At 40.2% G+C, this 27,999-nt stretch overlaps 2 protein-coding genes across 4 annotated transcripts; one reads left to right on the top strand and one right to left on the bottom strand.

Moving 5' to 3' along the window:
• Positions 1-3,713: 3,713 nt before the first annotated feature.
• Positions 3,714-11,458, top strand: tmem129 (transmembrane protein 129, E3 ubiquitin protein ligase). 2 transcript variants are annotated; one of them, XM_053428529.1, is made up of 7 exons: positions 3,714-4,042; positions 5,713-5,771; positions 6,961-7,215; positions 9,020-9,198; positions 9,278-9,437; positions 9,538-9,610; positions 11,135-11,458. In XM_053428529.1, exons 1-7 carry the CDS (start codon positions 3,838-3,840, stop codon positions 11,317-11,319), a joined length of 1,116 nt encoding a protein of 371 aa, XP_053284504.1. In that variant the 5' UTR covers positions 3,714-3,837; the 3' UTR covers positions 11,320-11,458. The 2 variants fall into 2 exon arrangements, with proteins under 2 accessions (XP_053284504.1, XP_053284505.1); XM_053428530.1 differs by having other exon boundaries at positions 3,716-4,042; positions 9,038-9,198.
• Positions 11,459-13,196: 1,738 nt separating this feature from the next.
• Positions 13,197-26,400, bottom strand: atoh8 (atonal bHLH transcription factor 8). 2 transcript variants are annotated; one of them, XM_053428532.1, is made up of 4 exons: positions 24,581-26,400; positions 24,024-24,179; positions 21,035-21,226; positions 13,197-13,665 (listed from the first exon to the last, which is right to left on the bottom strand). In XM_053428532.1, exons 1-4 carry the CDS (start codon positions 25,235-25,237, stop codon positions 13,639-13,641), a joined length of 1,032 nt encoding a protein of 343 aa, XP_053284507.1. In that variant the 5' UTR covers positions 25,238-26,400; the 3' UTR covers positions 13,197-13,638. The 2 variants fall into 2 exon arrangements, with proteins under 2 accessions (XP_053284507.1, XP_053284506.1); XM_053428531.1 differs by lacking the exon at positions 13,197-13,665 and having other exon boundaries at positions 20,105-21,226.
• Positions 26,401-27,999: the final 1,599 nt, after the last annotated feature.

The following is a 27,999-nucleotide window of genomic DNA, read 5'->3' as shown; positions in this document are numbered from 1 at the left end:
TGGGTTCACCAAAGGAAGTGAAACGCTTTTGTCTGATGTCTTCAATAACCTTTAATAAATTCGAATAATATGTGTTCATGCTGCACTTTATAAAACACCTAATTAAAACCTAATATGATTATACATACCTATGGATGTCTCTTTTCTATACAATTTTAGCATGGAGGTCCAGCACTGACAGGTTTTAGCCAAGTTGTTCACATCCTGTGTGGAGGCATAACTGAAACTGACACCATAATAATCAGGGACTGTCCAGATTTTGATGTACGGGAAAAAATTCAGCTGGTGTGTGTTTCTGCTCACTTCATGAATTTTATTCTAACATGATTTAGATTCCTTTAGATTGTGTCTACATTTGTCCTAATTGTGTTTTAAAGCTCAAAGGGAGCTCTCAACTCCCTAATGAAAAGGAGAGTGTTGACACCTTGTACCATGCATGGAACCTTCCTGTGATGATAAATGACAACCGAAGATCGCTTTTTTGTTTTTAATGACTATTGTACTCTCACTTAGGAATTGGAAGGATCATGAGGCAGATAAAACAAATATGAAAAGGACTTAAAGAGACTACGTTGTGGTCTGTCATTAGTGAACGTCCAGATGTAGCTTCAGTTATCTTTCTAAGGGAGTAGAGTGTAGAATATACGTGAATGATATAATAATTTATTAAGAAACAGGAACTCCGTTTTGAAGTTTTTTTAAGATGCAAGGAGATGTAGGAAATGGTAAATAATTTTGTAATTATATAGCCCTTTTCTAGTCTTGATGACCACTCAAAGCGCTTTACAGTACAGTTTTACATTCACCCATTCACCCACACATTCATACACACATTCATACAGTGCATCTATTAGCAACACTTTGTTGTTCTGTGGGGGGCAGGTCGGGGTTCAGCATCTTGCCCAAGGACACTTCGGCATGCAGATGCGGAAGACTGGGGATCGAACTGCCGACCTTCAGGTTGGAGGACAACCACTCTACCCCTCAGCCACAGCCGCCCTTCAATAGATAGAACAACGATATTGTATAATTTTCCAAATATAGGAATAGAAAAGTAAAAAAGAAAATGATCTTTAATGAGTCTCATTATTATTGAAATATTTCAATTAGCATCCCAATAATTCAAAGGGAATTCAGATAAAAACTGAAAGAAGTCAATATGTTTCGCTAGTAGCAAAAGAGGAAGCACTGTCACACAAGTACTTAGTTGAAAAAAATAATCAGCATTCCTCTGAGAAAAAAATATTAACTCGAGTAACATCAATTAGTAACCGAAGTTACGTAGTGTTTGCTTATCGTAATATGCATGGCACTCTTTTGATACAACAGCATAATTCCATGGCTTTAAAGGGTCAGTGGGTACGATTTAGGTGAAGGGATCAATTGGTAGAAGTTACATTTAAAATAATCCTATTGATACTTTCACTAGTGTGTGATCATCTAAATTGAAAAAATTGTAGTTTTCTTTACTCTTGAATGGGTCTTTATATTGAAATACTTTATATCTACATTGGGAGCGGGTCCTCTCTATGGTGGCCCCCTTGTTTTTTACAGTATCCCAGACTGGACAAACTAAACAGTTTCTAAACAGAGTTTTAACTTTGATGACTGAAAGCTACCAATGGTTCTCTCTCATGTTTGGAAGGGGAGGCTGAGGTGTGGGGTATTCAGCTGCAATATGCAGCTTCACCACTATATCACTAAATTCTATATGCACAGAACCTTTAATAGGTATCAGCGTAAACGCATTTGAATCTCACCTGTAAGCATATAGCAAATGTATTAAACACTTTGGAAGCCCTCATCTACTTCATAGTACCATTCCTTAACAGTGAACCATCGTTGAGTCAACGTTGATCTGCTGTCTGGGATAGCAGATTTTCTTTGCATTTATTTTCACAAGGAAAAGAGACACTATTTATTTCAAGCACAAGTCTAATTTTGTGTACCATATTTACTTCTTTCATCAGTTTTGCTGAGTCTGGTATATCTCATCAATAAAAATGCAAGATGAAAAAGTTATCCATTAATCAGTTTGAGCATGAATACCAGGATTAATAAAGATTTTTTTCAGATATTATTACCAGCCATTACCCATTGAATTATATATATATTTAAGGTATATCTATGCCAACGGATTAAAGACAGGCATCTCATCAATAATCTCAGGCACACAATTGGGTTTTGTAAAAGGTCAATCAATTCAACTCAATATACTGTATGACTTCAAGTGTAAAAAAAAAAAAAAGAGTACGCTTTCGACATGATTGAACACAATTAATGCGTCATTCTTTGGAAATACTTGGTTTAGAAGACAAGTTTATTCATTAAATCAAACCACTTGATTTGGGTACTAAGAGCACAATGCCTTGCAACAAGCCACATCCCCAAGATTCTTAATTCATAAAGGTATCAAACAAATTCCCCAAATCACGTTTGATTTTATCTCAGAGGCATCTGGCTTGAAATTAAAACTTTAATAAATGTAAACTACTTCCAATTCATAACTCCCCTCTGATGACAATTCATAACATCCCTGATAGATCAACCATCATTATTTGGGCATACATATTACAAAAGATAATACTTCAGAAAAACTTTAACAAATTTAAATTCTATGTGAACTTGTGGTCTCAAAGAGACACCTGCATTAATGGCTGAATTTTTCTAAAGGGCATTTCAAGATTCATCTAACCAGGTTATTCTGTGATACTTCCCAAAAGGCAAGTAAGCTAATTTTAGGAATGTAAATTTAGTTATGCTTTATTTTGGGGAAGATATACATTACTGGTTACATTACTTTACATTTTATTTAGCTGACACTTTTAAGCAAACCAAAGCGATTTACAATAAGTGCATTCAACCATGATGGTACAAACCAAGAACAAGAATCAAGTAAGTACAATTTGAAATTGTATGGAATGGTTTAAAAAAGAGCTTCTTGTAAGTGCAATATAGGTGCAACAAAACAGAATATATATTTGTTTACTAAGGTGTCGTCGGAAGAGATATTTATTTCCTATGTTTGACTACCTCTTTTTTTCTTGACAAAAGAAAATGTAATTTTTGGTTTGCATTTCAGAAATGTTACTCATGACTTTTGAAAATTATTTTTGCAAAAGAACAGATTTCTAAAAAGTCAACCATTTTTTTTAATATATATTTCAGAAGGAAATGTTGCTGAGAACCCCTAAAATAAACGAAAGGTTTGTTTTGTTTTTCTGTTTTCTTACAGATCTTTCTAATTTCTAATCCATTTCTTTTTCATATATTCCCTATGCCCTATATATTTTTTGTTCGTGACATTATGCTTCTCCGAGGTCAGATTTTTTAAGAACTGTTCACCGTTAAATGTCTTATTTAATTTGTAATGTATTTATGTACACTTCAACAAAGAAAAAAAATGGACTCCACTCCGCATTTGTTAAACCAGGTTGTTTCAGATTTTTGAGCATGACGATCAAACTTGGCATCTCTGATAGGGCACTGTCACAAGCATGACACTATATATAAAAATAAATAGAGAAAAGTTAAAGAAAAAACTGAGGAATTAGTAGAAGGACTTATAAATCTTAAAACTGTAATCAAGGGTTTACATATTTTTTTTTGGAAACCGGATTAATGAAGATGATTCAGTTTTTTTCCCTCTCTATTCGATGGTCTGACCCACACCCCAGCAGGTGGCGGTAATGTGCGTTAAATGCTCGATGCCAACCGCCTACAAAAGAAGAAGAAGACTCTCCTGTAACGTAAGAGGAAATGTTGATTTCTTCATCCAGTTGAGGAAAAGTAAACAGGCTGGTCGTGAGGCGATAGTCAGCAATAAACAGACCAAGTATGGAGAGTCCGGAGTTGAGTTTTACTTTGGCCTACATCGTTTTTTGTCTCTGCTTCGTGTTTACACCCAACGAGTTCCGCTCGGCCGGTTTGACCATCCAGAACCTGTTCTCGTCCTGGCTGGGGAGCGAGGATGTGGCATTTGTCCAGTTCCACATCAGGAGGACCAGTGTCACCGTACTGGTCCATTCCGCCTTACCATTAGGTAAAACATGACAGTCTCTCTCTTTCATGCAACGATTATACTGAAGCTTTCACGGCAGCAATTCCATCATCATTTATTTATTTAAAACCCACGGGGACAGGATTAAGGGGAAGCTGCATCAGAACATTACATAGACGTGTGAGGTGGAATGAGAAACTGTAATGAAAAGAGCCTGCAGTGAAGTGGAGGGGACAAAAGAACGACCGGCAGAGCATTTATGATGTGTGCTGGAGAAAGTGCTGCATATAATGGCTCTGTATGGATGTTTGTTTAAAAGGGTGGATGGCAAAATTGTACTTTAAAGTCCTTTGAGTGGTTATCAAGACTAGAAAAGTGCAAATCTAATTACAGACCATTTACCTATCGCTTATGCTGGAAAAGGTCCGGAAGACTTCCTGCATCCTCCCTGTGCGTATTAAGGGCCACCTCCAGAGCTCCCAAAGACTTCAGACCTTTGGCTTTAACTTCACATGTCATGAAAACCTTAGAGACGGCTTGTCTTACAGCACCTCAGGTCCCTAGTAGGAGACCATCTCGATCCGCCACAGTTTGCAGTATGCATACCTGATTGTCATCATTGTCAATGATGCCATCATCTGTATGCTTCCCAGAGCAAACACACACCTGGAGAAGACACAAAGATCTTGGACTTCCTCACTGGTACACACCAGTATGTCAGGTTGCAAGACTGTTTGTCAAGATGTGGACAGCTACAGGTGCCTGTGGGTGTATCAAAACCACAAACTGGACTGGTCTGACAACACTGAGGATCTCTCCAGGAAGGGACAGTGCAGGATACTTCTTCTGAGGCGACTCTGGTCTTTTAATGCATACACAAGGGTGCTACGAATGTTTTACATGTCTAGTGTGGCCGTAGCCACCTACTTTGTTGTGGTGTGCTGAGGAGATAACATGGGGAGATATGGCACCAACAAACTGAGCAAGCTGGCAAGGAAGGCCAGCTCCCTGGTGGGGATGGAGCTAGACCGTGTTAAGGAAGTGACAGATAGTGGGAAAAAAAACTAAGAGCCATCGCAGACAACCCCTCTCATCCCCTCTTTGCTTTACTGAGCCGGTAGAGGAGCACAATTAGCCACAGACTCACCCAGCCACCTGCCTCACAGTGCTTGGGAGGCCCCTTTTGTGCCAATTGCCAACAGACTGCACAATGCCAAATCATCTACAGTCTACAATAGTACATCCAGGAAAGCTTGCTGTGCACACTGTATATTACCGAGGATTTTGGACAGACTGCAGAATTATACAACTTTTATCTTTATATTGCTCATTTATAAAACAGCCTACTAAGGTATATAGTTGTACAATGTTATTTGTTCTAGATTCTATTTCTATATTCTATTATAACTACATTTTCCCCTAGCGCTGCATGCTTTCTTGTGTTGCTGTGTCAAGTTTTACAATATATTAAAATAGTTTGTGCTTGGGGACACCAAATATTTCTTTGCACCTTTTCATGTAAGTCTAGCACTGTAACATGGTCGGAGTTTGAGAAAAAAGTCTGAAGTCGCTCATATCCTCCAGCTCTGGGCCATTTCAAGTTTTTATACAGGTGCACTCAAAATGTAGATTTGACTAGAGTTGGTATGATTTTGAGCGGGTGCTCATGTCATTGGGCTTTTTGCTTATTTCTATGTTATTCATATCTTCAGGTTACTACATTGGGATGTGTGTTGCTGCTCCGGAGAAAAAATTGGGATACTTTCACCAGGTTTGTTTGACTGCAAAACACTGTAGGCATTAATATACATGCTGGTTACATGCACTATGCTATACAACACTGTCCCACAATTCATCTTTTTTATTGATTGATGTCTTTATAAGACGAAAAATTATGGAAACCCTCTTTGAATGGCCACTGTCTTGTGCCTTTGTATCTCAGTAGACTCACAGACAGTATTCCAGATTCTCTCAGTTCATCAATAAACCTATTACATCATCCATCACTCTAATATTTCAGCTAAATTTGTTTGTTTATCCCTGAAAGACTTCCTCTGACACATAGACTGCTCTAAGCTGATTTCAGACATACCGGACATTCTACGAAGGTGCTGTAAGTGTGAATGCAAATGTCTGATTGCGAGCCTCTGAACTTCCTCTGAACTTTCTCTAGCAAGTCCCCTTGTAAAAACACAGCATGAATTCCCTGCTGGATTAACCCCGACTAAGTGGGGCGATTGATAAAGGTTCTAACATGCGGCAGACGCAAACATTTTTTTTTATCTCAGGATGAAAAAGCAGAGTCATATACAAAGAAGAGCTTTTGGTGAGGGGCTGTCGACAGTGTTTAACTGTAAGCAAAAACTTGTTCTCCGCAGCAGACTTAATTTGTTACTTTTTTGCCTCTGTATGCTGCACCATCCTACCTGAACACACTGGAGATTTCTGTGTTGTTGTGAAAGCATCTTAATGGGGAATCTCCTGCTGCTCTGAACAGGTGTGACAGGCAACCGCTCGATAAAGTCTGGACCCTGGACTCTGCGCATATCATCCAGAGGTCATGTCTGAAAACTGCTATATTCAGCTCAATGTTTTACAGAGTGAAGGAGGTGCACTGCTGGTCTGAACGAACCCAAACTGATTGGTATTGTGTGTATGAATCAGCATTAAATCTCTTAAAGTCAAGCCATATTTTCTCCTGATTTTGTCTTCATTTGGGACTAAAATAAAGAAAAATCTCTGAGTCAGTCCTCTCTGTTCAGAGCAATACTTTATGCATTTATTGATCTCACTGATTTGTCAAAGTCATTGATAATTATTGGCTAAATAAATGCGCGGGTATTTATGTTATGACACATGCCTGTGTGAGGTATATCTGCTTGACATTTTCCTGTGGAAATGAGGAGCAACTTTAAGGTACAAAATGATGTCTAATATTTACATGTCGGTTATTTCCCCAGGTTAATGACAGCTGGAGAGCATTTTTCCTCCTCTCTATCTGCCTCCAGTTGACTAGCTGGACAATCGTCATCTACTGGTCCCAACATCACTGGCACAATCATCCAATCAGCCGTGGCCTGCAAGCCCACGAACGGCCACCTTACTCCGACTGGTCTGTTGCATCCAGCATAAACACGGAGTTCAGACGGATAGATAAGTTTGCCACAGGGGCACCAGGAGCCAGAGTCATTGTAACTGACAGCTGGGTGTTAAAGGTGAGTTAAAAAAACGATATAGTATATTCTGCTTGGATGTATGACCACCTTCATTAATAGGGTCCATTAGTTACTTTAAAATTCAACTTTTATTTGGCTTGGCTATAATAAAATGCAGTTCCTAACTTGCATCACATCAAGAGGTGAGGACTTGCACACGCTTCGTTGTAGGGCAATTCTTGAGCAGCTCTGTCCTGACAACTGAAATTGAGGGTTCTTTTACTTGGCAAAGTTTATGGTTAATAACGTCCATGATTTTTTTACCAATCCTGATCATTTATAATAGACACGTGCATCTCATTCTCACAATGCTTTATACAGAATTTGGTGTTGATTGGATAAAATAAATAGAAAGGAGATGTGACATTACTGTTTTAAAATGTATGCAATTTAGCAAAAATCCATCATGGCCTAAGATATGGTCCAAGGGGCTTTCCTGATGAAGACATTGAGCTGGACCTGTGTGTGAGATTTCAAGTCAGTCGAACAAACTAGATGAGGGGGCATGGCCAGTTAAATCTAATTGCACCATCATGAGACAGATCTGGCTCTAATTTCTTGGGCTTTACTTTTACATCATTCTTAATGTATAAACCAATTGTTATGTTTCTAGCTTAAAATATGTCTTAGAAATACCGCAAGAATGCAAAAGTAGGCAATGCCCACTTCCGTCAATCAATTCGGCCCTTTAGATGTTAGTTTGTAGTTGACCTAGAGCAAGGGCGTCAAAAACTACGGCTCGTAGGCCATCTGCAACCCACCATCCATTTTTAATTTGCCCATATCAAAGTCTATAAATATAATTGACTATTGCCCACTGTATTGCACTTCTTAGTTTAAACACTAGATGGCGCAAAACTTACTCCTGACCTGCTCGCTGTCCATCAGACCGCTGCGACACCGCCACGCCCCCCCTACCCTGACCGAAACTTAAGATGCACTGACTTTTCATTGGTCGCGAACCCGTCCAGGGCGGCGGTTACCAACATGTAATTCACCTGCAGATTGATTATGCGAATAGAGGTGAGGCCCAGTCCTTCCTATAGTTTCGTGCATTTGGCCCTCGGGAAAAACAGTTTAGAAACCCTGCCCTAGAGTATTCATACCACATTTGGAGAAATTTGGTTAAGTGGCTACTGCACTATATATTTTGGGTGGTTTTAGTGCCCCCTATAAGCAAAACCCTAAATGTCATGCTACACCTGTTCAATTTATGTAAATTAGCAAACATATTATCATGACGGCCTTTTATGGCCCTGAAGGCTTTTTTGTAGAACACATTGAGCTGGACTTGTGAGTCAAATTTCAAGTCAATCGGACTTAGGGTGTGAGAGGCGTGGCTTGCCAAAATGTGTCTTTTTGAGGCCTAATTACAGCGCCACCCTTAGGCGTTCACAAAGAACATAAACAAACAGTCCCGTCAACTTGCTGTGACTCTTCTCTTTCTCTTCGTTCTCTCCATGCTCTGATCTCTGAGTCTCTTCCCTTCTCTCCTGATACAAAAATACGCATGCACGCAGGAGAGTTTTCTGGATGGGCGAGGATGCATGCAGTCAGCTGTGAGAGGGTGAATCATGGCATCAAGCAATGAGAAGAAGAAGCAAAGACAATTATTTTGTCCCTAATTTTGTTGTCAACAACTAATATAATGTATTGAATGTATTTCAACTTTTTTGAGCAGTGTGTGATGAGCATGATCCACCATCTTGCCTTGTGTAGCATTGCCATTTCATATGTTTTAATTTTGAAGGTATTATGCATCAGTATGAAAAAAATCTATTTACATTCATCAATATGTCTGAAGCCTTTTGTCCATCTCCAGGTTACCACCTATCACGTGTACATGGCCTTACAGAATGAATGTCATGTGACAGTGACTGAGTCCAGGCAGCACCAACTGAGTCCAGACTCATCCTCCCCTGCACAGATCTTGACTTTAAGAGTGGACAGCATCAACCCTGCCATCAGACACTTTGATATCAGGTGTGTTTTTAGAAGCTCAAAATCAACAGTGGTCTTGCATGTGCAATGTCAGACAAAAGCACTTTCCCACTGTTTCCAGGCTTAACTCTACAGAGTATGCAGAGCTCCGTGAAAAACTCCATGCTCCCATCAGAAACTCTGCCAATGTAGTGATCCACCAAACCATCAGTGAACTCTTCTTGGAAACATTCAGAGCACAGGTGGACCTTAATGAGCCATACACGCTTCCTATTGGACAGGTACACTACTGTTTTTGCTCCTGCGATGATAATTCAAGTTGTGTCACTCTATGTTCATTTCAATTAACATGTAAAATGAATGTGTTCTCTCCATATGCAGGAGATAGAGCCCTGTATCGGCTGTATGCAGGTTCCAGCAAACACCAAGTTGGTCAGACTCTGCCAAAGAGAAGGTGTGTGTGTGTCTGTTCTTTTTTTCCCCATTCTTGTACTTTCTTTCTATCTTTGTGAGGACCAGTTTGACAATAAGACTGGATTAGGTCATTTTGGGAAAGTGAGGTCCTCACGTTTGGACACAACTTCATAGGGCAGTTTAAGAACTAAGATATTGGGTTAGGTTTAGAATTAGGTCTGCGTTAGGCATGTTTCCTGATGAGTTTTCCTTACACAGACGAAGTACAGTAGGGTCTGCTCTTGTACAGATATATTTGTGAGGACCGGTTTGAGCCTATAAGCAACATTAAGGACATTTTAGGGAAAGTGAGGACATTTTGGTCGGTCCTCACTTTCTCACCTACCTTTATTCGACTGTTTGGGGGTTACGACTTGGTTTAGGGTTGGTATTGAATTGTCTTGATGACTCCCCCGCCTTCATCCAACCACTGGGCAGTTCAAATGGGAAGCCAGAGGCAATGCCCTAGCCCACACATGCCATCAAAGCTCTCCACATATCCCCTAAGCAGAACGTTTTTTTATTACCTGTGGGTCCTTTATTGATGACTAATGATTGTTCAATTTTGGCTTGTTTTGTATTTTTGATGGTTTGATTTTGGTTCAGTTGTTTGGAGTTTTGATTTGTATAATAAAGTTGAATTTTGGTTCAGTTTGTGGGATTATTAATTGTGGTATTATAGGTTCCTGATGTAATATTATGGAACACATCATCAATAGTGGACCCTAGGATCATTGGGTGTTTCGGCCATTATCACTAGACACCCTCAGCCAAGGAAGGCCCCACCAGGGTTGATAAAGCCCGAGGGTGTGTCTAACTAAGTTTTGTTGTAAAATCTGCTTCTAAGAATCTTTAAGAAAGATTTATGTTTTGTTAAGGATTAAGTCTCAGCCCTAGTGGAGATTATGGAGTAGACATCAGTCCGTCTTCTTCAGTAGGTCGAAGTCGATAGAAGACTGGGCCGTACTTACTCTCTGCTTAGCTGCCTGTCAGGGTTGGAGCATCGGGGTCATCTTTCTGTTGGTTTTGGAAAAGGGGTCAGAAGCTGTGAGGCTGAAAGCCATAAAGTCCTAAACTGTGTCTCCCCAGGGATGACCAGGACCATCACAGACTATGCGTTGCCTCCCAGACCTCCCCCCAGGGATAAGGGAAGTTATGGCAAGGTGGGAAGAACCAGGGCCAGCCGTGATGTACACTGCCCCCCTGGCCCCCCCTGGAGCCCCCCCAGGAATAACCAGGACTAGCACAGACAAGTCTTGCCTTCCCAGTCACCCTGAAAGTTGGAAGAGTCAAGGCCAGCCGTGTCAGAGCACTGATTCTGTGGTCCCCCAGGGCACTTGGTTTTAGGGTTAGGGTTAGAATTAGGTTTGGTTTAGGGTTAGGCCTCTAGTTGTGATGGTTAAGTTTAGGGTAAGGGGCTAGGGAATGCATTATGAAAATGAATGCCCTAACTAAGATAAAAGTACAAACGTGTGTGTGTGTGTTTTTTTACTTGATCTGACTTCGTGACTGCTATATGTTACAGGACCCTTTAATGAGTCAGACTGCCAGCTGTGCATGTGCAGACCCATGTGGTGTCTGTCCTGTCTGGGTCGATGGTTCGCCAGCCGCCAAGATCAGCAAAGACCTGAGACCTGGTTGTCCAGCAAGGTCCCCTGCCCCACCTGTAGAGCCAAATTCTGTATTCTGGATGTCTCTGTTCTTCACTGAGAAGACAAATACAGATCCAATATTCTGTTTCCCTTTGAAAATAAGAGGTTTTAAATCACACCTGTGTTTGTCTACGTAAAAGTTTTGTTTTGCAAATGTGTGTGTGGCTTCATATATCACAATAAACTGGGACACTTTGCATCGATCTCATATACACAGTATACTATAGCTGACTGATCTACCAGGGTCATGGTTTGCTGTCGTTGCAGCATCTTCCACCTGGATATACGGAGTGATCTGATCGGCCAGTGGTGCAGATAGTTCCTTATTTCTGTTCCCAGATTTAGAGATGTGTGCCACTCAAAGCCTGTGTCACGACCCGGCTCAGAAACTGTGACAAAAGAGAGGGAGACGCTGGTTGAAATCCAGAAAAGTTATTTATTTAAATAAAATGATCTGACAACGAATGAAACACAAACTAGGAAGGCATTGAGGTGTGTTCATCAGTGAATTAAGGTAGTGAGGGTATGGGATGCATGAGTGAAGCGTTGTATGGTGTGGAGGTGATGCTAAACGGACGAGAACAAAGCAAGACTATGCATGAAAGTCAGGCGAGTGAGAGAAAGAGCCTCAGCCAGGAGGACAGGCTTTTATAGGAAGAACACTGGGTCCTGGTCCTTCAAACTGTGAGAATCTACACTCACCAGTTAACTGCCACATACCATCAGATAATAATAGGATAAATGAGGCAGGGGGAGTAAAAACCTGCCACTGCTATACAATAATAGTGATTGTCATTGAGATATTGAAATAAACATATAAATAGGTAATAAATAAAGTTTATTACCTGCACAACATTCCCATAAATGGGAAAATTACATTCTTTGGTAAAAGCATAGAATCAGGCTGTGGAACGCCTCCCTATTTGATGGTTGTCGCTCAGCTTCTCCAAACCCTTGAGGTCTCTTATGTTGTTCTGCGCAGTGCCACTGAACCTTGAGTAACATTGCAAATTAGAAAAGTAGCCCATTACGACAGCCTTACATCAATTATTTGGCACCATAACAAAGGATATGTGAAGTGATATATGAGATTTTTTTTTAAAGAAAAAAAGGGCATTTTGAACTAAGATGTTACTCAGCTCCAACCTTATATAACCGCTAAAAGCTTCATGACTTGTTTTTATGAAAATGTAAAATAAATATTTGGTATAGTACACAGATGAGTGTTGGCGCTGTAAAATATCTCCAAGTACTGAATCTCAAACACAAATAGAAATATCGATGACAAGGCATTTTGCAGCTTCAGGAGAAGTGTTTACTGTGGGAGAGAAAAGCTTCCTCTGCTGCAGACTCTGGGATTTTGATCCATGCACACCGATTACAATTAGAAAAAACATATACAACCCACTAGAGGATAGGTACAGATTGAAAAAGCACAATATCTCACCTTTAACTTGTGTAAATTTTAAGTTGAAAAAAGATCCCATAGTCACTTGATTGGAATTAAATTTTTTTGTGGCTATTGTTTTCTTCCATCTAAATGCATTTTAACAATACGGTCTAGTATTAACACAAAAACGGTTGCAAAGAAAGCTACTTGCTAGCTTGCGACAAACAAAAGGTGCGAAAGATGTTTGTTAATTTCCACAGGCTCTTCTCAAGGTGTGTTCAGACTGAGGCAACGCATGTTTAAATAAATCTGAATGTCTGCACCCAGTGCCCGACCTAAGATTATTTAGGAAACTATAATTACAAAGTGGGTCAACAGTCCTGCTCTGGAACTCTATTCTTCTATGGAGGAACTTCATTTTTTTATATGCATGCTCATTCCACATATACATTTACATTAATGGCTGCTGTACTTACCATATGACAACTCTAATACTCCTGAATTAAGTCTATATGACAACACAAATAAAGACAATAATCAGGAACCAAGACACTAACTAGTATTTATTAGAGTAGTATACAATACAGGAACGAAAAAATTAGATACACAACAAAACATTCAGTGTACAAAGTGTAGCTTTATGTAACCAGTCAACTTTAACTTATTTATTGGGAAGTAATAGTGAAGTTATATATTGTATTAGATAAGTAGTAAAGAACTGTATTTTTCAATTTACAATGCGTACACCTCTATATTATAATAAAGGCAAGAAATTGTATCACATTTAGCAGTTAATATACTTGTGGTTCCTTTTCTACATCACTGTAGTGAATGTTATTGTTGTTCACCATGGAAAGGGCCTTTTTACTCTTGCATACTAATATCTTTAGCCTAGTACAACAGATCAGTTGAGCCGAGGCTGGTTGTGTGATGTAGTGACACAGCCCTCAGCGGCGAGAAGATTCTGGTAACGGGAATCTCAAAACATCACAAATCCTCTGGCATCCTGCCAACCTGTCAACAAAATAAAATCACTTTAAAATTAAGATCATAAACTGGACTAACAACTCTGCAATATTTAATTTGTGTGGAGCAATGAATTAAACGGCACATATTTTACATCTTTCTAGGATTTGATTTGAGGTATTGGTACCCCTAAGATGATATATCAGTGCTTTAAAGTGAATTTTTTTTTGTTGCAATGTGTATTTTCTAGAGCTGTGAAAAATAACGCGTTAACGCGTTATGATTAAATTACAGGATTAATTCGTTTTTTTTTTTTAACGCATTTAACGCATGCGCAGAAGGACCTTCCAATTCCGCCGCCTCTGCACTAGTTGCCGCTCTAATGCAGTCAGACGGCAGCTGCCATTCAAACAAACAAACAACATGGATAATTCCAGAGCTGCCAACTCTCACGCTTCCGCCGTGTGACACACGCTTTTGCATGTTTTCACACGCACTCACGCCACACATCCAATTTCTCACGCCAAAAAAAACCTGGATCTTTGAAGTGAAGCGCATGACTAAATCTATTTTAACTTGTTGACGAGACGAGACGAAAATGTTGGTGGTTGACTAAGTCACGATCATTTTTTAAAACATCATCGTATCAGGCCGTCATGAAGTACCAGGAGCGGGCGAGTGTGTGTGTGTGTGTGTGTGTGTGTGTGTGTGTGTGCCCCAGAGAGCGCACCGGTCCCGAGGCTCCGCCCCCCGCCCCGCGCACTCGCTCAGAGACACAAGACCAGAGCTCCTTCACGTGAAGGAGCTGGTCACTGACTCACCGGCTGCTCAGTGGAAACAGTGAAAACACAGAGTTTCTCTGGTCTCAGCTGATCAGAGCTCAGCGTCTTGATCAGAGCAGAAGCTGCAGTTGGTTTCTACCGAGGTGCAGTTTCTGTGTCCGCCTCCAGCCTGACCTGCTCTCACTTTTCGTTTAAATATTTCGCCAACTAAAATATATATTTTTAAGCTATTAGGCTGCAGCTATATGTTTTTATTTATTTAAAAATAGGGTACTTCTTATTTCATACATTTTCCACAAATACGGGGAGGACTCAAATAACCCTACAAAGGTCTGTGTTTAATTTATTTCAAAGTAGGCCGACACTTGCCTGTGTATTTTCTTCTCTTCATAAGCGTTTGGTTTTTCCTTTGTTGTAACAGGTAAAAATATCAATCAAATGTCAACAGTTTTCTTTATTGTTGTTCGATAATTTCATAAATGCAACAAACCATAGTTTAGTATAGTATAACTTTATATAAAACTTTATTAGCTTTGTTATCAAATATGTTTTGCAGCTCCAGACAAATTTTATTTTGGGGAAGAGGGTCCATTGTGTTGCTTAAAAAGGCTACTGTTTAAGCACTTTATTTGTTGCACTTTTTTGTCTGATGGAAAGTGTGGTGGGAGGCGAACATAAATCATTAACTGCTCTTAAGAATACAATTATTTAAAATATAGGTTAGGTTTCAGTTCAGAATTAGTTGAAAACCATTGTAATCAAAATGTCAATCAACCTACCTTGGTCAAATCTTAAACAAAGGTCTATTAATTAGGCTATATTGTGGTCATTGAGGCACAACAATAGTTTTCTGGTTGAATGTTCAGCTCAAGGCTAGAAGGCCCTACAAGTCATGATCAGAGCAACATGAATCAGAAGAAGTTCAGGTATTGCACATCTTTAGCATACCACCCAAAAATCCACTAGAATGCAGGAAACAACATCTACTTAAACCAACATTTCCTGGGGGTGGACCTTCAGCAATGTCTTTGCGTCACAGAATGTAACCAATGTTGTCCATCTCCAGTCGGCCGCTCCTATCAACGACTTCGGGCCCCAAAGGCCACCAGAATGCAGCGAACAACATGGATACAACGCCAAATTCCAACAATTCCCTGATATTTGAGCCACCAACGTGTGTGGCTGTGTGCGCGGCAAAATGTTGGTCACCCCCGACAAAATCTCACTCCAAGGTTTTTTGAAAAGTTGGCAGCTCTGATAATTCTGATGAACCTGAGGACCTTCTGGACGGGAAGATCGTGTTCCAAAAAAACAAAGATCGAACATTCAGTAAAACCAAGGTGATATGCACACTCTGCGAGAAGACGTTATCGTTTCACCGTAGCAATACCCGCCTAACCACCGCAACGCGAAGCATGTGTTGGTCGGCGAGGGGCGTTCAAGTGGAATGCGACAAACTAGACTCACTCGCAGGACACATTGTGCAAAAGAAGCAGTCAGCTTTACTGTCAGAGAATTTGAACAAGTTAGTTTGCCTCACCAACTGGCTAAAGAACGAGTAGCTAAGAGGGCCTTTAGAGGCATTAGATTGTATCATGGTGTGGTTAATGGTTGTGTGACAAAAAATATAAAAAATGTCAACCATCCTATGGCTAAGAAGCTCAAATAATTTCTGTTTGATTTAAAAAAAAAAAAGTTTTATTCAACCACACAATGGCTAAGGAGCCTGAATATTGTTTAGGATGAAGATTATATTAATGTTCCATATGGAAAAGCAATGATAACTGCTGAAGAACTGCTGAGTTGCAGCACAAAAGAAAAGTTAAATGTCATAAATCTTGTTTTCACAAAAATATTCCGAGAAAATCGGTAATGTGATTAATCATGATTAATCCATAGAAACCTGTGATTAATTTGATTAAAAATTTTAATCATTTCACAGCCCTAGTATTTTCATGTCCTCTCCTCTGCCTCTCTCTGGACCTGCAGACAGAACGGTCTGTTTTCGCCTGCCTCTTGAGCCCCTCCTTTGATTGGCTGACTGCAGTTTGAGTAACACGCGACCAGGCCTATCACCGGTCTCATTCTGGCCCATTCACTCTGCTGAACACAGCAGAAAGTCACGCTGGTATGTTTGGATACATCTATAGGAGACCAGCCACAGATTTACAGTCGGTTACAACAGGATGTTTCTGAACGGTCAGTTACACCGTCCTCATGTTTGTTCAAGTTTTAGCAGGACAGTTGGCCAATGAAGGAGTGAGGTCCCCGAGTTACAGTACGGAGTTTCACAACGGAGCTACAACGTGTACGTTAGGCCGTACTGATTACAGCGACACAGGGCGTCACAAACAGTAACGTTCTTAGGAGGAATGTGCACAGACACATTCTCTTCCTTGCATCCCTCCACGCTGCAGTGTTTCTTTGCGTTTGTTGTGGAGGGGTGGTGGAGGTGAGGAGAGCGGGGGTTGTGTGACCCCGAATGACTCATACGGGGGAGGAAGTACGAAACAAGACATTTCCATAAAACATATCTTAGAATGGACTGAGTGAAAAAGTCAGCGGAGTTACTGTTTTCTCTACTGACCCCCTTCAAGTAATTACGGATAGTATAAGCCCAGAAAAATTATTTTACACAATATGGACCCTTTAACTCTTTCATTAATTAGTTATTGTTCAATATGAAGCATAGATCAATGAATAAAAGTAATATTCATGATTTGTTACTTGTTTGTCTACATCACATGGAAGATGAAATTAGCTTTGTGCCCTAAGACCCAAGAATAGACAAAATACGTGTATGTTCAGTCATACTGTCCCATCACATCACAACATACTCAAGATAGCAAGAAAGTCAGTTTGAATTAGTTTACCAACTGAATCTTTCTCATGAGCTACACTGTCAAAAGAAAAACCTGGACACAACCATGAGCAATCTTAATTTTGTCCGACAGCAGACTCCTGAAAACAAATACAGTTAAGAGAATGGCAAATGGTCTGTATTTGTATAGCGCTTTTCTAGTCTTGATGGCCACTCAAGGCGCTTTAAAGTACAGTTTTGCCATCCACCCATTCACCCACGTTCATACAGTGCATCTATGGGCAGCACTTTTTCCTATGAGGGGCCATTCAGGCTTCAGTATCTTAAGCACCTAAGGCAGATATATACTTGCTGTTCACTACACGTACGTGTTCGCATGATGGCTGCTTCGCGTATCCTATATCCATTTGGAGCGTTGGTTGTGCACGTCCTCAGAAATGTATGTGTACGCCAGGTGCAATATGCACTTGACCGGTAGGGGCAGTGTAGCGGTAGTTTGGGAAGGTGTGGCGTATCATCAGTGTGCTAATCAGGCGGAGCAAATTATCAATGTCCTGGCAGACATTTGAAAATACTGGTGGTATTTTTCATCATCAATTTCTCGCATTTGCAGATAGAGACAAACATACTCATGCCGTGCTTGATTTAAGGCCCTTTAATACCATCTACGATCGTGCTGCTGCCTCTTTTTCTGCTTTGATCTCAGAATTAATGAAAATCGTAACCTCTGCATGGTTTGCCATGTTCAATGTTTCCATCATGCAAATCCAGAAGTTATATTAGGTCTGATTTCTCCGTTGTGCCCTTTAGTGGTACCCTCCAGTAACATGCGTAGTACATCGGCAAGTATGTGAACAAAAATGTTCACGAGCAGCTGGTTGTCTACGCAAACTTTTCACTTTCTCTATACTTCATTTAAGGAATTATATCAGAAAGTATCACATATATTTTCATTGTTACAAAGATGAAAACCAGCTACACTTATCTATGAAGGCTGATCAATCTAATCACTGAGAAAAACTTCAGAAATCTCTAAAAGACATCAAGGCCTGGATGACGCAATTCATAATGCTTGGCCCTCATCACCTCAGAGAAATAATGTCTGACCAGATAATCACCTTGTATGGCATTAGCTTGGTCACTAGCTCTGCTGTGATGCACCTTGGGAGTTGTTTGACCAGGACATGTAATTTGACCAACACATTAAACAACTCTCAAGGACAGTTTTCTTCCACCTGCGCAATATAATGAAAATTATAAACATCCTGTCTCCAAGGGAAGCTGAGAAATACGTCTATGCCTTTGCTACCACTAGACTGGATTATTGTATTTCTTTATTATCAGGATGTCAAAAATGATGCAGCATGAGTGCTGACAGGAACTTGAAGGAGAAATCATATTACCTTTGTCTTAGTTTCTTTGCATTTACTGTAATTCAAAATAGAATTGAGAATCCTGCTCCTCACATACAAAGCCCTGAATACCCAAGCCCCATCATTTATTAAAGAGCTCATAGCAACGTATTATCCCAATAGATCACTCTAATCCCTAAATAAAGGTTTGTGGTTCCTACAGTCTGTAAGGGAGGTAGAGACTTTATCTACCAGGCTCGTTACTTTTGGATAAAGCTTATAGCTAGAACTATCACTTACTTTGTGTTTCTCTCTCTTTTTTCTGTTGTTATTTTAAGTATTAAAAATTGATTACTTATTACTTCAACTGTATAGGAATTGAATGCAAGGCTGTTTACCCCTGAGACTCCAAATGTGTTTTGTGGACTCAAACACTTCACCCATCCCTCTATCTACATAGTGGTGAGTAGATGATGAGTGAATTTTCATTTTTTTGGTGAACTATCCCTTTAAGCATTTAAGACTGCAGATTAAACAAATTTCCAGCCACTAAACCCAACGATTCACCATCTAACAGTGTGAAAGACAAATAAAACATTCTTTCTCCAGTCCTGTTCCCCTTAGGATGTTCCTGCTGATTGTGTGACCTCAGGCCTCAGTGCAAAATCACAAAGAAGCAAAAGTGTCCTTTTCCCATCTAACAATGCTGACAGACTCAGTGGCTCTGAGAATAAAAAAAAACATTTAATTCTTGGCAGACTCTTCCTTCCCTCTTCACACACACATGCACAAACACACACAGACATACACAGACACACACATGCACACACGTACACACATGCTCCCTCTGTCTTTCCAACAGCTGCTGCTGCTTGACAGCCTGATGATGACTGTGTTTTTTCCCCTCCATGTTTCAAAGTATGTTGGAGCAGATGGCCTGGAGTGGCAGAGTAGGGGAATGTTGGAGAGACTGCTAGGGAATGTGCCAAGTGTGTGTGTGTGTGTGTGTGTGTGTGTGTGTGTGTGTGTGTGTATGTGTGTGTGTGTTTGTGTGTGTAATTTAAATTCGCGTGCTTTCTCGCTGCCCTCTGCCCTTCATGGCGCCAGCTCCACTTCCCTTCCACTCTAAACATCTGGTGTCTGGGACTTTGAGAACTCACACACACACAAACACGCACACGCACACGCACACACACACACACACACACGCACACACACACACAGGGGAAGCAGCTTGCAGGGGTAAAGCCCACAGCTAGTTTACATCTAATGGAGCAACATGTCTGCATGAGTTGCTGGAAAGTGGATGTAAGAAACAGTACTCTACTGTGTGTCTCATAAAAGCAAAATAAGTAAAAATCTTGCCACTTGTCACTTTTTAGATTTGAAATGTATTTCTCTGACAACAGGGTGAATGTCTTCTTTCTGAAATTTCTGTAAAACCAACTGGACTTGGTCTACTGAACCCTACAATATCTATATAATTTGTCAACAAAGTACAAGAACAATGTTTGTTTTCTTTCTGAAGTGACTTATATATAGCTGAATAAGGGCTTTTATTTGGAAAATTTGTTAACTCATGAAGATTTTTCCGATTACTTAAAAGACATTAGAAATATGCAATATATGGAAAATAATAACACCATTGTACATAAAACAGACATGTGAAAAGTAATAAAGCAAATGTTGTTAAATTTTATGAAAAAAAGTATTATTAAATCAGTGCAAAATAATGGTTGATCATGATCATACAATGGCTTCACTGCAGATAAACTAGGTAGGGTGAACATAACATTTTCAAACTTTACCTTGCACCATAGATTGCGTTGCAGAGCTTACCATGTAAATCACATGTAAAAAGGACTGATTCTGAAGTAGCTCTGGATCGTATCAAAAGAAGCAGTAAAACTTAAAATTATGATACTATATAATTATACTAATAATGTATAATTCACAAAATGGAAAGGGGAGATCAAACAAGTTATGTTCTGGTTCTGATTTAACCTTTTTCTGTCACACAAAGAAGATAATTTCCCTGTAAGCTACTGGAAGTATTAAATAAGGCAAACCTGTAGAGGAATTGCAGCCTCTATAGACAGTAGTTTATCAGTCAGGACAAACAGCGTTGCCAGCATAGTGTGTTGCTATAATAACTCAATTGATCCTGTGGATATATTAGTATTTATCAGGTTTAAAAGGTGAAAATTTTGCCATAATGACACACACACACACACGTTGACACTAACAAGGCACTTAGAAATAAAGACCTGGGTTGTGTCCAAAATCAGTTGAGCTCTATGTGAGACTGTATAGTGAACTCATTGACAAAACAAAAAATGAAAATAATTCATGCTGCTCCAACTTGTCTATCGGCAATTATAGTGAGTGATTTTTGAGACAGCTCTGGTTAATTTTATTCTCTGGTTAGCTGTCATTATTTGTAAATGTATGTTATATCTCACTTTCCTCTTCTTGCTCCTTCCCTCGGCTTGCAGGGTCCTGGTACACTGCTCGACACACTGAGAGAAGCTCAGACTGCTGTGGTCTGAACTGTAGTCCAGTTCAGTCAACTGAGCCAGAGACAGGATGTAGTTGCAGGCGATACGCAATATAGCCAGCTTTGATAGCTTCTGCCCATAGGAGTAACATGGCACCTGGATAGAGAATAAAAGGAGGGATATGAGGAAGGTCTTTACATGTTTGATTTGCATACACTCAATTAAATGGAATGGAAAAAAGGAGAATGGTCTACAACTACCTCTCCACAGTGTGAAATTCCGCTCCTGTCATTGATTACACCTAAAAACTAATCTCTTTTTCTCAAAATAAATTAAAAAAATGTTTTGCCATGGTTGTAAGTAAACTTTATCCTCGTTTTGTATTCTTGGATATACGAGCAATAAGGCCCACCTCCATCTCACCCAGCTGATCATCTGCAGCTCGCTTTAGAACACGTCTTGTGCATTGCAGTAGAATTTAAATTAACTGTAACACCTGATTTTTATTTAGACCACTTGTCCTCCAAAGATCTCTCTGAGCTTAGTTATTTTCAGACTCTTCCTCATCTGTGATGGTGGATTGGGATGGCAGCTGATTGTGGACTATGATTACAAAAAGATTGCTTAGATATACAAAATGCTTATTTCCATATTCTACCATTTCTGGCAGAAATTCTTCATTCACACACATATTCATACAGTGCTTCTATATGCTGCACCTTTTTAATCACACACTGCCAGCACAGCAAGGCAATGTTGGATTAAGTATCTTATCTATGGGCACTTTGTAATGCAGACTGGAGGGGACAGGGGGCGATCCACTAACTGATTAGTTCGGACAAGTGGACAATGCGCTCTACCTCATACCTCCACAACTCCCACAATTCCCAGTATTAGTTTTCTCACGTTTCATATGACATTAGAGCTTAGACTTTTAACCATATTAATTGTGGCAGAATTATTATTGGGCAAAAAAGAGAGCGAAAAAGATCTTTAACTAGTCACTTTAAGTTTGTTGCCATCCTGTGTATAGATAGATTTTTGGACTGGGAATAATATTATCTAGTTTATCCTGAATGCTGCCTGAAATGCAGGTAGGATTTCTACTGGTGCTGCTGATGCTCAATCTGACCGACTCAGAGTGTTTGAGTCGAAGAGAGATACGTGTGAGACAAAGAGTGCCGTTATCCTGTTATTTTCAATGCCACTTGACTTTTAAAAATAAATTGCAGATTTCATGATTTACTTAACAGCACTACCTGTACTATAACTATATACATACATTCTCTATCTGGACACACAGCCCTCTCTCTAATGAGGGGTGAAGGATGACTGAGAGGCCATGGCCAGACTGGGAAGATGTTTTTGGATTAAAGGAACAGCATTAGGTAGCAGTTATTAAAAGAGCCAACTATTTATGGACAGCAAATTAGGGAGAAAAACACTTTTTTGATACCAATACATATTGGAGAGGTGTCATGGGGCAGAGAGTTTAAACCCATGACAGAAATAATCAGAAAATAATTTACAAAGTCAAGGCATTCATCTCCATGTTCACTTTGAGCAAGATGCATGTCAACTGCATGAATTGCACATTTTGTAGCAGAATTAAGTTCTGCGCTCCCCTGGCCATCATACAACTTTTACCAGCTACACAAATAAATCTAGAATTATACTATACTAATTATACATTTACAGAATTATACAAAATAATCTCAATTTGACTCTTAGGACGGGTCTGGACCACATGTAAACTGTGTTTCTATCTGAAAGAAAATAAAAAAAAGGGTAAATTGGTGGGTGCGGCAAGTTCTCATATACTAGAGGATTCTTAGATCTTAGCTGATTAAAAAAAATATGGGAGACAACTGACATAATGCAGACAAAACGCAGGACCACACATGTTTAAACAAAAAATTTGCAATTCCAGAGACTTGGGAACTTCCAGAAGCTCGCGTGATCAAATGTCACGCAAACTTCAAACTTCAGGATAGAAAGAATAATGGAGGCGGTCAACCTGCAAAGTCAGCTTGTTAAGACATGCTTTGCAATAAAACATTTTAATAAAAGTAAAAAGCATGCATTTATACTGATGCCACAAGTCCACAAGTTTGCCCTCCGTTTTTATTGTCCACCTGGTACAAGAGACAAAACTCTTATTTACTCCTCAGGCAGCCAAGTACTCAAAATCTGGCTGGAGATGCTTCATGGTAAGCTCACCCAACACTTCATATTGCGGGTCAAATATGTTTGATATTTATGATAATATCAACTAAATCTGCCTCTAATGTCAGTGACATTTAAAGATTATGTCTGTAAACCCCTCACACTACAGAATCATTTGGTAAGATACTGTGTTTAGATCAGCCCCCGAATCGTCAACGTCCCCACAGATGTCGGGAGGGCTAAATCAGCCCCCCCCATTAGGGACAGCCTAAATCACTAGTAAGCACCACTTAGACATATCCTCTTGCATGAGGCCCAATGATTCTTCAATGCACATGCAACTATTATGTCATTATTATATTGTTGTGTGGTATATTGTTATCACTATTATTACATCCATAACTATCACCATTAATATCAAGTAAATTAAATATCTGACAAATCAAGTCTTTTCACCACCTTTATACAAACAACCCTGCTAATTGATCAACAACATTGTCTACAGTGGTCTTATACATCCAGGTGACAGCATCACAAGTGAAACAACATGATTAGAGACGTTTTTTTTATGATGACGAAAGGTTGATTGAGACTGCAATGTAATACAAGTGAAAAGGACATCTGTTTTATTTCCTGCTCTGCAGACTCTATAAGTATTGTCACAGAAATGTAGAACAACTGGTATGTGATTCTGTGCAGTTCTTATGTGTATAGTAGTAACATTATGGTTTTGAGCTTGTACACACTTTGTTGTTTGAGATGCTGTAGTGGGGACTATGAGACTGACCTGCTTCCTCAAGGCTTCGAATGCAGCGCTGATGGTATGGACACGGGTCCGCTCCCTGGCATTCGCTAGAAGCCTCCTGGTCTGCTGGATCGCTTTAACCTCTGGAAAACACCGAGGTCCATCAGAACTCATTTCAGCGCCCTTCCTGGGAGACTCCTGGGAGAGGGGAAGACATGAGTCAACAAGTGTTGAATTTAACAACACACTACAAAACATCACTTTATTTATAATCTAACCAAACCCTCACCAATCTGCTTTTGTCACTTGTACCATACCACAGTAAATAATAATGAAACATTTAGAACCATGAAACAAGGAGGCACATTGGTCAGTCAGACAACTTCCAGTTCACTGGAATGAGGATTCTATACACAAATACAGACATTTGATTGTTTTCAATCACACTTGCTAGTAGATGTTTTCAATGGTCACCAAAATTAAGTAAAGTAAAGTATGAAACACTAATACTGAGGATAGGCAGATAATTAATTGCAGTTACTAACTTGTTGAAACTATTTATTTGGTAATTGTCCTTTCATGCCACTTCACATATTCACCTTAGGTGACTCCACCTGGGGCTCCACATGTTCTTGACACAATGAGGTCTGGAAAATCCTTGGGCCAGGCAGAGCTGAAGCATGGCCTGACAGAGAGGGCTCCGGGGGGGAAGCCTGGTGACTAGGTGAATGGCTGTGGCTGCAGCTTGTTGACATTGACAGAGGGAAAGTAGAGCAAAGGCCCAGTTTAAGTCTGTTGGACAGAGGCTGTGAGATGACAGTGGGCCAGTGGGAGATCTCTTGGTTAGAGAATGGAGGGGAAGGTAACTGGGACAGTTTAGAGGTGATGTCTGGCATGCTGATACCAATTCTCATGTCTATAGCACCACCCTGAGCTGGAGCCATGTTGCCCCCTGGAAGTCCTGACAGAATTCCTGTAGTGCTAGCTGTTGCCTCCTGAGACATCATCAGCTGTCTCTGCAATGGAGCCAACGTGCCGACATTACATGCCTCCGTTTTGGTGTCATCTACTAAGTCCTCATCCGACATGTCCCCATGGTAGGTCTCCCTCCCCTCAGGCTCAGGGCTGCTGAAAAGTCTTTTAGGCTCCCTAGACTTCCTCTTGAACTTCTTGTTTGTGCAAGACATAGACATCAGTGCTGGATCTTTGTTAGGGGATCGCTTCAATGTGTTACTCAGCTGATGGGGATTCTTCATTGTTCAACAATTACTGTAACTAACCAGGTAAACTGAAATGAACTTACACCACCAATCTACTCTTGGCTGCAAAATGGAAGTGAAACTGAACTACTTGTATAAACTTCAGTCAAACTAAATCTTTCAATTCCAAAATGTTTCCTCACCATATAAGAGTGTGTGTCATCTTTGTGAAAGTTCACCTTCTGTAGGAATTAGTGAAAGCATTACACTATAAGTCAAACACTGTTCTGTTATAGACACAATGTTTGGTCCCAAGCAAACATCCAACCTTATAGCCAGATCTTCAGCTGCCAACAGTGTAACATTAGCTGTTCAACTGCAATTAGAGGGGTGGCAGAGTCGAGTATTACTTTAACATTATCAACAGGTTTCCTAAGGCTCCACTCTGTCTGCATAGCAGCATCATGAATAATCCACATGAATACACAAAGCTGTGTAACATCTGCTCTTCTGCACAAGTTGTCCCACTGGATTGAGACTCACTTTTCCTCAACGCTTAAGTTTTTTTTTCTGTTTAAGAAATCCAGGCCTGTGCCTCAGAATCAGGGTTACAGTGGGGCTGTGTGAGCATGGCTCCAGTCAGTCTGCATAGCAGCACTGTGAATAACCCACACTGATACTCACACTGAGTACAGACAGTCAGCAGCGGAACTGCAGCTGCTGGACAAAATAATGGGAACAGCACGTGAACAGGATGGCTGAACTATTCAAGAGCTAAAGTACAAGTCCAAACGATTTCCCACTGAGCAGGTATGTTAAACAGAGCTCTGACAATCACTGTTTTCTATCAGTTTTCAAATTAACCAAATATACTTCAGTTGCAACATATTCCAAACAAACAGGAAAAGAATAACACTGAGTTTATCAACTCCACCAAACTCAGTGAAATACGTCCCAACAGCGACAGCGCAGGCTTCGGTGACACTGTCCCCTATGTGCTGCCTTGGTACCGGCACATCCCTCAGTGAAGCCCGGGGACCCGTCTTGTAAACGGTGCCATGGCTCGGTGTGGTGACTCCGTACTTGCTGGCGACAATAAGTTACAGGTTATTCAAACATGAATAATAATCCATAAATCCTCCAGCTGTAAACCCCCCTGTCCGTTCATCCGCCTGTACCGAAATGTCCACGGTGCAGGCGGAGGAGCGATTATCACAGCGAAGAGAGAGAGAGAGAGAGAGAGAGAGAGAGAGAGAGAGAGAGAGAGAGAGAGAGAGAGAGAGAGAATTGCTCTGTAAATTACAACAACGACTGAGTAGCACCACCGAGTGGAGTAAAACAGGAACGTAAATGCTCCCTTTATAGCGCTTTTCCAGTCTTGATGACCACTAAAAGCTCTTTACAGTACATTTTGCCTTTCTCCCATTCACAAACACATTGCTGCAAATACCTTTATGTTTCTGATGTTCTCCATTACACGTGACATCTATTGCACTTCTGTCCGTCCTTGGAGAGGGATCCCTCACATGTGTCTCTCTGAGGTTTCTACGTTCTTTTTACCCTGTTAAAAGTTTTTTTAAAGTAGTTTTTCCTTACTCTTGTTGAGGGTTAAGGGCAGAGGTTGTCACACCTTGTTAAAGCCTTATGAACAAATTGTGATTTGTAAATATGGGCTATACAAATAAAATTTGATTGATTTGATGGATTATCTCTAAGCACTTTAAATAGAAGGTCAAGACCTTAAAAATTATAGAGAAACCCAACAGCTCCCACAATGAGCAGCTCTTTGTCACCTATGGAGAGAAACAAATTCCTTATTAACTGAAACCTCTGGCAGCACCAGACTCAATGTGGGCGGCCATCTGTCTCGACCTGTTGGGGTGAGCAGGGAAAAATGGGGAGGAGAGGAGAAATGGGTGGAAAAGAGTGGAAAGAAGATAAGGGGAGGGGGACGAGAGATAGGAGAGATAAATCCGGAACAGTTGTGCACCATCAGTGACTAGTTGTTATAATGATAGTTGTATGATAAATTATGGATGCAAAGATGTTATTAATGGTAGCAGCAACAATTCATATAATAATACCAATACTACTACTACTACTACTACTACTACTACTATTACTACTACTACTACTAATAACAAATGTTGGTGTTGTTGTGTTAATTCTGTAGCTGGAGTCAGAGATACCTGCAAAGAGAGAGAGAGAGAAAGAGAGAAAGAGAGGAAGCGAACTTTCTGACACTGACATCGAGGTGTTGTTATTGAGGTGGAGGTGAAGAGCAATTTTATGGGACAGCAGTGATGTCACTTAAACAGAAAATACACTGATACTCTGCCGCTGCTGTGGATAACACAATGTGTGAGAGTGAAGACGATAGAAAGAACGGAGCCTGTGCTCTAAAATACATTACATTCAGTTCCCCTAAACCTAACCAATGTTTTTTAAATTGTGAGGGCTGATCTCCTCGGCGGTAGCTTCTGTTTGCTCCTTGGTGCTTTGATGTACAGTGCTGTGAAAAAGTATTGTTTGTCACACTTAAATGATTCAGATCATCAAACTAATTTTAATATTAGACAAAGATAACCCAAGTAAATACAAAATGCAGTTTTAAATGATTTCATTTATTAAGGGAAAAAAGCTATCCAAACCTTCTTTTGGTCCCCCTAAACCTAATAACTGGTTTTGCTACAACTGCAATCAAGCACTTGCGATAACTGGCAATGAGTCTTTCACATCGCTGTGGAGGAATTTTGGCCCACTCTTCTTTGCAGAATAGTTTTAATTCAGCCACATTGTATTTTTTTTTTTGTATAAAC

The sequence above is a fragment of the Pleuronectes platessa genome, chromosome 8 (genome assembly GCF_947347685.1).
Source record: "Pleuronectes platessa chromosome 8, fPlePla1.1, whole genome shotgun sequence".
Lineage (NCBI taxonomy): Eukaryota > Metazoa > Chordata > Actinopteri > Pleuronectiformes > Pleuronectidae > Pleuronectes > Pleuronectes platessa.
This window is presented reverse-complemented; position numbering and strand designations above follow the sequence as displayed.